The sequence below is a fragment of the Dermacentor albipictus genome, chromosome 1 (genome assembly GCF_038994185.2).
Source record: "Dermacentor albipictus isolate Rhodes 1998 colony chromosome 1, USDA_Dalb.pri_finalv2, whole genome shotgun sequence".
In the NCBI taxonomy this organism is placed as follows: Eukaryota; Metazoa; Arthropoda; class Arachnida; order Ixodida; family Ixodidae; genus Dermacentor; species Dermacentor albipictus.
In genome coordinates this window covers 34,234,503-34,246,340 of record NC_091821.1, presented here as the reverse complement: position 1 = coordinate 34,246,340, position 11,838 = coordinate 34,234,503, and the positions used below count along the sequence as shown (strand labels likewise).

Below are 11,838 nucleotides of genomic sequence, written 5' to 3'. Positions count from 1 at the left end.
TTCCCTCGAAAGTATTCGTGGGGCTGTATATTGCGCTACACTCCACTCCACAAGCACTACACTCTACTACATGCATCTGAGACATGCTGTTACGCTTTTTAATTACTGCCATTTTCATTGCGCACTGTATCACCGTACGTTCCTTTGTTTCTCAATGACAGAATTTGACCTGACATTCAGTTGTCAACAGCATTATATGCATAAAATAATGTAAACAAGCCTTTTGTTGCCCAACAAAGTCCACGGAACTTTAAATTCTGCTTTTTTTTACATTTTCAGTATTCATCATTCGATTCGATAACCGAAGGTCGTTTTTGACAAATATTCGCATTTAATTTGATAAAAAAATGCCACAATTCGAAGACACCTACTTTTTATGCACGTGAAGGCACATAAACGGCATACTCGGGCGCTCACTTCTCACTAGTTATCTATGAGTCGTAAAACCGGCTTCATGTATGCAGACAACCGAATAACCAGCTATGCGTATCTAAAAATGACCGTGAAGGTGCTTTGAATTTTTATCACTCATGTGTTTACCCTAACGACCTTCGCTCAAATATCGCCTGCCTTCTAAACATGGTTGGCCTGAGCTTTTCCTCATTTCCATTTTCTTTTCATGGCCAAGAAAGGTGGTCTTACCCATGTATACACATCAATCAATCAATCAATCAATCAATCAATCAATCAATCAATCAATCAATCAATCAATCAATCAATCAATCGTTACTGTTCATTCGTTCATTCTATTCATGAAAGAATCCACGAATCAATAAATTATATTGTGCAATATAGGGTATATGCAGGGATCTAAAGGTTGCCTTGTTCTGCTAAAATTTGACGCAGATTGGTTTTCAACTTTCACTTCATGTTCATGAGCTCTGTGGAAGGAGCGATCCGTTTGGCTGATATACATCCAACCCCAGCCTATCGGAATCTCGTATACCTAAGGTTTTGTACAATCCGTGCATTGGTGGGCATGCTTCTTGGTATACAATTCTAGCTTTGCCTTGGCTAACAAAGAGCATACTTGTGCTAACTTAATGGAGTGGAAGACTACGGGTTTGTTTTGATCTCCGAATGTTACAAAGGTGTTTCTCAATTTTCTGATTTCGCAAGGCTTCCACCGCGACGGGCAATCAAGCCATCAGCCTCATTATCAAAAATCCAGATAGCGGGTACGACATAAAATCTTTGAAAGAAATTTGAATATCAATTAACGAAATAGAAACGAAATATTAATTGCACATCCGTGTAATCAAGTAGCCTGAAATGGTGCCAATTGAACTGCGTAAGTGAAAAAAAGAAGATATTAAAAAAATATAGAAGGCTATTGCCATCCGTTTGCCATAGCCAAATCTCGTTCTTTGCGAATATCAGCAAGTAGGCAAGCTTTAGCGACTATAATAGAGCCGCCCTTCTTTGCGGCGGTTCCTTTAATTTTCTAGTATGATTTAGGGATACTAGCAAAACACACACACACACACACACACACACACACACACACACACACACACACACACACACACACACACACACACACACACACACACGCACGCACACGCGCACGCACACACACACACACACACGCATGCACACTCAAAAGAAGTCTTAGACGAAGGAATAACGCTTTTCAATAGGAGAAGATCAGACGATAGACACTAGTACTGATGACGATGTATCTGTATATTCTCGCACGAAAGGATTCTTCCTGTATTCACCATGAGTATGCATTCAAATTGGGTATTTTATTGTATTTTTGCCATTCTGTACGGTGCTGAAGATAAGGATCAAAGCTGTTCATCTAGAACTGACATGCACACTCATTGTCACTGTAAGTGTATTGTGTTTTCTAGCTTTCACGCTCGAAGAACCACTCCCCACGCCTAAGGCACTGTTCAAACATCACCAGGTAGAAAAACGAAAGGGTTGCCTTATTCCTGTTTACGACTTCCACTGCTATGTTTGTTGCTGACAGAAAAGGAACCATGGTTTCCCCTTTTCTGAGCTCATACTAGTACGCAAATATGTCTTGAATGTGAAGCGTATCCGGGACAAGCGGCAATCCAACCCTGCAGCGATGTTATACTGCTTCCACGCTTTAGGCAGCTGTGAGAAAAGCCGTACGCTTTTTGTTTTTTACTAGCCTGACAGCGACCATTCCTTCTGACCATTTACTTTGATCACACATCACACTGCGCAACAATTCTAAGTAGAAAATATTTAGAGAACATTGTGCTTATCAATGTTCGATTTTCTGCGCCACCATACCACGAGTAACAAATTTTGCTGCTGCCTAACTCAGTACGAAAAGCACAAATTTCCTGCTCGGCGGCCTGCATCATGAGATGCCTAAAAATAGCCTTTCGAGCATGAGTATTTCTTTGAGGAATCCTAATAAGCAGAAGCCCAGAAAATTTATTCCATAAGAAGCATGTTTTATTGAAGGTTTTAACGACGTAGAGGTAGTGCTTGAAAACAGGAACAAGAATGCCGTAGGAGCAAAATTTCACGAGGCTCTGAAAATGGCAGAAAGGTACGCGCATTATATCCCGTACCACACTGTATAAGACTGCATGTAGATCTAAGAGGAAAGTACATGGCTTTAATAAAGTTTTCCCTTCGTGTTCAACAAGAAATTATGTGTAAAGATTTTACTTTTGAATAAAGAAATAAATGATGATTAACAGAGCTGAAAAATTGTCTTTTCTTGTACTAAAGTTTTGCCACTTAATCTGAAGAAAACTCACAGAAAACGTTTCTTGTGTTGTTACTGGGATATCCTGGTAAATAGCCACCGGATTAAACCATCGTCAGAAAGGCAGGCAACTAAACTTGAAGCAAAGATTCGGCACATTGTCATTCTGGAATTTAGTAAACTTATCACATAAAGATTCTTTTCTACAAGAGCAGAACCTTGCTTACGGGGCTGAGAGCAACACAATCAAATCCATAACACTACACATTGTTTCTGTAGCCTGAGAAGTGGCACCCCCATTTAACCATGAAGACCGACGCCACCGACTCCAACACCGGCAGCCTTGCCGTACGAGGACTGCCCAAAGCCAGCCTGGTGTCCCGCAGCGCCATTTTTGAAACCAGAAGATCCCTGGTTGAAGCCAGAACCGAATTTCTTGCTTTCACTGGACGAGAAGCCAGAGCTGTGGCTGTAGCCCTGCTTGTTGTTGTAGGCGTTAACCTTGCTGTGAGACGCTCCACCGGCGAATGCTCCGGATCCCTGGTTGTGTCCAGAGGCACCGCCCTGGTAACCAGATTGATGGCCTCCAGCCGAAGATCCGTAGCCTGACTGGTAACCACCGCCGACGCCGTGGCCGACGCCAACGCCATGGCCGACGCCGACGCCGTGTCCAAGACTTGCCCCAACGAGAGCTGGGCTGCCCACGACGCCAGCACCCGCGACTCCAGGGCCAACGAGTGCGGGACCAGCGAGTCCAGCGCCGCTGAGACCGGCTCCAGCGAGGCCTGCTCCACCGTAACCGGCTCCGGCTAGGCCAGCTCCACCGAGGCCTGCTCCACCATAACCAACTCCGACTGGGCCAACTCCACCGAGGCCAGCTCCTCCAAGACCCGCACCGACGAGACCAGGGCCAACTCCAGCACCGTATCCACCGCCAACGCCACCAAGCCCGACTCCAGCACCCAGGATGCCCCCTCGGGCTTCGACGTCTTTCTTCTCGTCTTTCTTCTTCGCGTCTTCAGCGAAGACAATGCAAGCCACGAGGGCGCAAACAGCAGCAGTGATGAAGAACTGTGGTTTAAAAAAGAATACGGTTGAGTTAGTCGGAGTTTACATTTTAGTACAGGCTATATGACTGCTTCTTTTAGGTTTATCGCACGGGATTGTGGGACGCGTGAAAGGTTTGCAAGTGCAAAGATGTTTCATAGCCATTAGGGAGGTTAGGGAAGTGTTATAGGTTAAAGGTAGACTCTTCATTGAAGTTTACACCATACTAGCGCTCACATAATGATATTTCTAAACGTTACGGGAATGGCTGGCACATTCTTAGAACGCAAACGCGATATAAACCTTAAACAGAAAGCAAGAAATTACTGTAGCACACATTGTATAACGTCCCCATAAAAGTAGCAAGAAAGGTGCCTAAGAATAGCCTTGGATTGAAGGTGTACTGCTGCTTTCTCTGAACATAGGAATGACACCGTAAAAATCTGTAGAAAGTTTTCATTTTGACAGCTATCCTCAAACAACTGACGCCTATTGTGCCGCAATGACACTTATTGTAATAAAACGCTGCTTCAGGTATGGCTCGTATCAGTAGTATATATATATATATATATATATATATATATATATATATATATATATAAGATGTACTTAAATTAGGAAGTGGCCGAAATGAACTAAAACTTGTGGAATGAACAGACACTTCTGTTTGCTGATAAATGTTCTTTGCAAACATCGGTCAGCATGCCAAGTTCAGTCGGGAAATAATTTTAGCGCCTAACTCACAATGCAACAAGAAAAAAGCTTTTAAAGCGAGGAAAACTTCTTTGCATTCGCTACTGGGAAAATTGAGGAAAGATAAATTGGCACTTCGAACAGGTCACTGTGGTTCTGCTGTTTTACGCAAAGTGAAATGCGCTTACCTTCATGGTAGCAGCTGTTGTATAGCTTCTGATTCACGAGGGATGTCTTTGGTTTGACAACAGATCTTTGGCAGGGAATGAATCTCGGCACGACAGCGGCTGGCTTTTATACATTTTGTCGACCCTTCTAAAGCCTATGCGTCAACAAAAATATAATAAATGGAACATAGAGAAAGAAAGCGCTCGGGAGTTCTAGGAGCGCCATTTCTTTTGCGGCAGACACTTTTCGAGAAAGCAACGAGCCCACCACCGCGAGAAATAATTGCGCTCTCGTCTTCCGTGCTGCGAGTACTGAAAAAGCGCTCTCGTTTCAGCAGATCGTTTCACACCGGAAAGTCAAGCTTCCCGTACGCCGAGAAAGCGGGTTACACCGTCGCTGGCCTTCAAGCGGGCAAGCAGTAACGCGGTGTCCGCAGCATTACGTGGGTTCCTGTGACGTTCGCATATGTTTGCGAGAATGAGGATTTCCTTGCGAGATACGTTTTGTTCTGCTTCTTTTATTTCCTCTTTACTCGCGCCGTGGCGTTCGTTTGAACCAGTTTGCCGCGCATACAAAGGTGACGAGTTGGGGACGGCTAAACGATTTTCCGGTGTCGCCTATCGGCGACGTCACTTTGGGGTATTCCAGTCGTGCCACAGTATGTTTGCTCGCTGATATCCGATGGCGTGGTTTCCGTGCGTTCTGAAGAAAGAAGCAAAAGAGAAATTTCACAAGGAGCACCACTCATTACAGTGGCCTCCACTGCAGCGAGCGATGGCGCGTCAGCATTATACGTTACAGCAAGTACGGTGGCGTGCAAGAACGCTGACACAGTTAAGGCTATGCAATCACGATGGCCGTATTCATTGAAAAGGGATCTTGACGCCGCGCACCCCGCTACTAAAGCAATAATAAAATTCACTTTCGAACCAGTGGTATCACCCCAGCCCTACCTCACGCTATAAACTCGTACGCGTTTGCGCTGTCGAGGAACGTTCATTGCGGCATGCCGTGAAATGAACCTGTAGTATTCTTAATATGGCGTGTGATTGCAGCATGTATGCATGGAAACGAACAGTAAAAAAAATTTTAGCACCTAAAAAAATCTAAAGAAAATGGAGCTCTCCTGATGATATGATGTAATATTTCGTACTATTCCATCTCATTTTTATTACTCGCAGGTTCTTGCCAGATGATTCTGCGGAAACCGTAGGCAGGATGCGACTCTGGCTGGCCAAACTCGAATCGCTAAAAGGAATATACTTAGTAAAATTCATTCTAGCCGAAGATTGTCTTGGTGGCAGTAAAAGCAGCGAGTGCATTATGTGTGAAGCTTACATATTTTTTGAAAAGAACTAAGGTGCTTCCACGAGCATAGTTCGAAGTACAGCGACATGTCCATGCGTATGAGTTTACAGCGACATTTAATAGCGGTTGCTGTGCGATTGGTTTTTCGACCATTTTATCTCGCCAAAGTGAGTGCTCGCTGGTAAGTAAGCAGAGAGCACCGGTGCTCAGAACTTAATGACCATCATCTGTTGCATTTTTTTAATGCTTTAGCTGTGTTTTTGCTTTAGCTATGTCCCCATATTTATTTGAGGTCAATATGATATACGTGTCGTGCAGCAATATGTCAATTGCTTCGGGTTTCTTGGCTTTTCCTTTAATAAGTTTGAAACAACAGGAAGCCATCAGAACTTTGTATCAACGCACAATTGACCACCCCACTGCGCACTGCCGCTGTTACCAACCCGTAGAGAAGTCGGTACTTTGCGAAAACGCCCGTGTCCCGTGCGTTGTTGCACGTTAAAGATCCCCTGGTGGTCCAAATTAGTCAGGTGGACCTCATAATTAGATCGCGGTTTGGCACGTAAAGCCCCAGAATTCAGAAGCTGGTACTTCATTCCTGCGGCTTGTGAATATGTGTGATGCGAGTCCATTCTGCAGCTTTCGCATCTCTGCACGGAGCTGGTGGGATGAAGCAGATGTACTTAGATAACCTCTGATCAAAAAAGCGAAGGCTGCAGTCACATAACAAAATCCATAAAACTGAGGCCACACGATTTGCGACACTTCAACTTCACATGACTATTGCTCAAAGTTGTTTTGAGCGTTCTGTCATTGCAGCGACATAAAACAACATGTAACCATAACGTCTGACATGGCGTATGGAGCTTCTCACTGGCCAAGCTAACGTCGAAGCTACCATTACAACGTTGAAAAATAAACCTTACTTCAAACGTAGGGGTACCCTTCAGCTGCATCATGCAATCCAGCAACCTGCGTAGAAAATGCAGGTAGAACTGGCTATATTTCTACTTTTGGACAGAAGAATTCTGTTCTTCGCCTCATACTGCAACAGGCTACATGTGCATTAAGTGGCGACTCTAAAACGAATAAGACGCCGTATATCTTTCGTCCTTTCTAATTTGGAAGAATTTCTTTCTGGCGTTTTGAATCACTGGTGACAGCCAAGCAAAATGGCTCCTTGCCCTTACGGTTGAATTCGTCCGAAATTCGCGGCTAGGCACTAAATTCCCGATAATTGCCCACAGACGCACACAAGAAGTAAAGGAAACTCTATTTACAGATGTGTTGCTGCCACAAAAATCTTGTTCAAAGCATAGCGGCACACACGCCGCCCCACTGTCCGTTTAATTATCTCGCTCTTCGCGCAGACGATGCGCCACGGGGAGAGCAGACAGCTCGGCGACAATCGCCGCTCGCTCCAACGCAGACGCTACGTTATGGCAAAGCCGGCTGCAGTAACTCTGTTAACGCAGTAAAATGAAATTCAAAAAGTACATTTTAAATATTAGCAGTTTGCTTGCATTTTTAGCCCCAGGGAAATTTGGAAAGCTCGGAGTTTTTTTTTTGCACAACTATATATCTTATTGGAAAAATATGGTACCCTCCAACCGTTGGGATCGCGTCGAGCAGGCCCTGTGCTGGTCATCATCAAGCGTAGTTGGGAGAAAATGGATATTCAGAGTGAGAGTGGCCTGGCAAACTTCGCTTTTCAACTAAAGCCACGTTTATTTTGACACCTTTCACTTTTTTACACAGCCTCGCACACCGCGCACGAGAACAAAAGCATTGCCTGTGCAAAGCAGCGTAGCTGCAGCACTGGATGCGGTAATTACAGACGCACATAAGGCGCGATAAACTGGTAGTAAATAGCCCGTGCAATGAAGGGAAGACGTAAGCAATGAAAAAACAACGCGATAGTGCATCGTCAAAAACGTGCCCGCGTATAGAAGGTGCAGGGAATGAGCGGTTGAACGTTTGAAGCGATCGGCTCAAGAAAGACTAGAGCTCCAAGAGGGCAAAGTCCCAGTGGAGCATGACACGGTGCACAATGCATGACGCCAAACGTAGGGTGTGTCCTTCGTTCACACGACAGGCTGCCGAGATTTCTCACGACACCTTCCTTCTAACACCTTACAGGCGTCTCGCATAATCGTCGGAGAATTTCCTCTCGGAGTGTGCAATGATAGTAACTGGAATTGGAATGGTGTACTCGTTCGACATTCTTCGTTGTGTTTCTGATATAGTTCTCAGTAAACGTCACTCTCACTCACTGTCGATTCAAGCTTATCATGTACGTCTAGTTATACAGTGATATTAAAGAATCGCAACGCGAATTAAAGGCCAAGGCATGTACTCTAGAAACGCAAAGACATGGTGACTGTGCAGCAGGCGCAAAGCGCTTGCTCACGTCAACAGTTGTCAAACGTTATTCAAAGTTTATTCATCTATGATCACAGCACCTGCCATCGGCACTGTTTGCTCTCTGCTGCCAGCCATGATCACCCAAGCTGAAGTCCAGCACTTTCCCTTTTCGTGAGTATGCGCCCGGGGTCACGCATCAGTCAAACGCCACCTTTCCAAAAGTAGTTACTGCTTGCTTCGTCCTGGACGCACCCAAATATCCCTGTTACGAATAGTCGTCGTTATACCCGGCCATATTGGACCATTATCGTTTCCCACCATTCAAATAAACACGGATGTCAAGGCAGTGAGAGAGAGAGGAGGGAGAGAACTTGTTTGAGGAAAAACAGGCAGTTTGCCCTGATGTCATGATTCTCTAGCCTGTTACTCTGCTCAGAGGGAAGGTTAAGAGGAAAAAAAGAGGAGTGTAAGAATGATGATGAGGATAGACAGTAAAATGTCATAAAAATGCACGATCGTGTCCCAAGCTCCCGTTCACCAGCCTTGAATTCAAGCCTGTGCTAATAAAAAGTTATATCTAAGATAGCCTTGCTGGCTCGCTTCGGTGGTATATGTCCAGGCAAAAACCCACTGCCACTTATTCACTCAACGGCCTGCTGTCAATTGGTGCTCACGAAAAAATGAATGCCGGCCGTGCAGTCACATTCATTGGCCCACAAGCCAGTGGAGGCACTTTTGAGCTTCTTCAGGGTGACTGGCCGGTGTGAACGCCTTTGACGGCGAGGGGCCGTCCGTGCGCGTGCGCAAATTCACCACGTCTTTCCTGTCCCTCTCTCTTACCTTTCTATGCTCATTGCCCCTATCCCCAGCGTAGCGTACCCAATAAGACGCCTTTAATGGATAACACTCCCGCCTTGTACCATTCATCGCCCAATGTCTTGCCGTCGCATTTCGCATATCTTTGGTAAGGATGGAATTGCAGTCTTGTCTTGGGAATGGAATAGTTAGGCGGTAATTTAAGCTAATTTCACTGCGACTGCAGTTAAGTGCTCCAAACTCGGTTTGCTCGGCCCGTCCGGCCGTCCGTCTATTCCGTCTGTTCCGTTACGCTAACGACGACCGCTGTCGTCATCGACGTGTTTTTGTCGTCATCAGGCCCCCTCGTCATCACAACTTTACTAGCGCTGTAGAGTGGACAAAAAGAAAACTTGGTCCGAATAATGTAAGAATTCTAAGCCAATGTCCTTCATTGCCATGCTTCATCAGAGGTTATAGCTGGGCTCCACCCGGGTTTATCAACGCAATCAACCGTCCGTGAATGGTGGATGATAAAAGTGGCATAGAATCAAGCAGAGAGAATCGCTGTAGATTATGCCGACCTTTGTGTCCACGCCGCCACAACTAATACCACTGCAGCAGTGTCGATTTTCAAGTCGGGCGCGCCAACCGCTGCGCTATAGCTTAACAATAGCATTACTGCAAGGTTTTTTGGTTCCAGGCAGAGTCTGAGAGTGGCGTCACCTGTGCATGTATTTAGAGGTCGAGGCTGCGAAGTGTAGAGGTCAAGGCTGATTACTCCTGCTTGATTATTTTCCCCTCTTAGCAACATCTCTTCACGACCGGCACATCTCATTGATAACTTGTGTGTGCTGGGGGTGTCGCTCTGATGACTGACGAAGCGCGAAAGAAAATAGCATTGGAAAAGAGATCTCCAAAAAATCAGGGGCGGAATTCACGAAGCTTTTCGGTTGTTATTCGCCATTGACTGACCACCTTGGTTAATATGTCCAGCATCAGGATCGGCTAGGATTTTCTCTTACAAAAAATTTTAGCGTAACTACAGAGATCGAGAGAGACACAGAAAGGGAAGAGAGGTCGACCAAAAGCAAGTCTCCGGTTTCTTGCGCTGCACGCCGGTTGGGGAAAAGCAGGATTAGAAGGAAGGGAGGAGGGAGATAAAGAAAACATAAGAGCTATAGGCGTTCAGTGAGTCCGGTAGATCGCAAAAAGCGCAACAAAGCTTTAAAAGTATTTTGGTAGGATATTGAGCCACGTCTATGTTGGCAGATTGTCTCTGTTGACAGAGGTGGGTAGTCGAACTTGTTGAGCACGGTGGTAAGTGAGAGTCTTTGTGCACAATACTGTGTAGACTGGAACAGAATATAGCTGATAGTTTCTTCCTCACCCCAACGTCCGCATGCTGTGGCTTCGGCCATTCCTATGCGGAAAGCGAGTGAATGGATGAATGACACGCCCAACCTTAGTTTGCATAAGAGTCTAGGCAGAACGATTTGTGAATATGGGCCCAGGGCCGCTACTTTGTAGGTTTGCACTTTCCAATACTATTTCTTTTCGCACTTTTCTTCGTGAGTGGTTAGAGCGATATCAATGAATGAGGCGGTGGTGAACCGTGGATCATAAGGGTTACAGAGAATCGAGTGGATGGTACCGTTACGAAATTATGGCCCACAGTAAGTAATACTGTAGTGGACAAGGGTGATATTAGGTGTTACATGCATATCATGTAAATATTTATTTATTTATTTACTTGTTTACCTACTTACTTACTTACTTACTTACTTACTTACTTACTTACTTACTTACTTACTTACTTACTTTACTTACTTACTTACTTACTTTACTTACTTACTTTACTTACTTACTTACTTACTTACTTACTTACTTACTTACTTACTTACTTTACTCACTCACTCACTCACTCACTCACTCACTCACTCACTCACTCACTCACTCACTCACTCACTCACTCACTCACTCACTCCCTCACTCACTCACTCACTCACTCACTCACTCACTCACTCACTCACTCACTCACTCACTCACTCACTCACTCACTCACTCACTCACTCACTCACTCACTCACTCACTTACTTACTTACTTACTTACTTACTTACTTCTTACTTACTTACTTACTCAGTTCCTTACTTACTAATACTGCTGTCTCATTACGAGACATTGCGGCGCAGGTGCAAAAAAAATAGTAACATAATACAGATAGCAATATACATTGTACATGTATACAAAGAATTGAAGCGAATGTGACATATTCAGCAGGTCATAAGAAAACATGCGACTGAGTACGTATAGAGGGGTAAATAAGAAGCATTAAATTCTACGTGCACACACGCAGGTTCTAGAACTTTCTTTCTTTATTCTTATCACCAGTGCATACGCATAACACGGTTGAACCCAATACCCGCAGGCTAGTGGATGGGTCCGGATGCGCAATACAATAGACATTCGGTACAAGCATAGGGAGATCAATACAGAGGATATATGATGTAGTGATAGTTACATATATAGTGGGATATGTATGATGAGGGATTCCTTTGGAAAATTGTGCAAAAGGTAATTGCTGAATGGTGCCCACAAGACCATTCCTGAGTTTCACCGTCGTTGGAAATAAGGAAAACAGAAAACTGTCAGAGCGTGAAGGGAATGGTCCACAGGCGCGACAACGCAAGAGTGAAACCAGCACCATAATGAACTATGATCCTTTTGCGATTTTATGCAAGGTGAGAACGCGTTCGTACGTGCG

General features: G+C 44.8%; 1 protein-coding gene across 1 annotated transcript; it reads right to left on the bottom strand.

Moving 5' to 3' along the window:
- Positions 1-2,585: 2,585 nt before the first annotated feature.
- Positions 2,586-4,971, bottom strand: LOC135901106 (uncharacterized). The gene is made up of 2 exons (XM_065430785.1): positions 4,627-4,971; positions 2,586-3,769 (listed from the first exon to the last, which is right to left on the bottom strand). The coding sequence occupies exons 1-2, from the start codon at positions 4,630-4,632 to the stop codon at positions 2,999-3,001; spliced, it is 777 nt and encodes a 258-aa protein (XP_065286857.1). The 5' UTR covers positions 4,633-4,971; the 3' UTR covers positions 2,586-2,998.
- Positions 4,972-11,838: the final 6,867 nt, after the last annotated feature.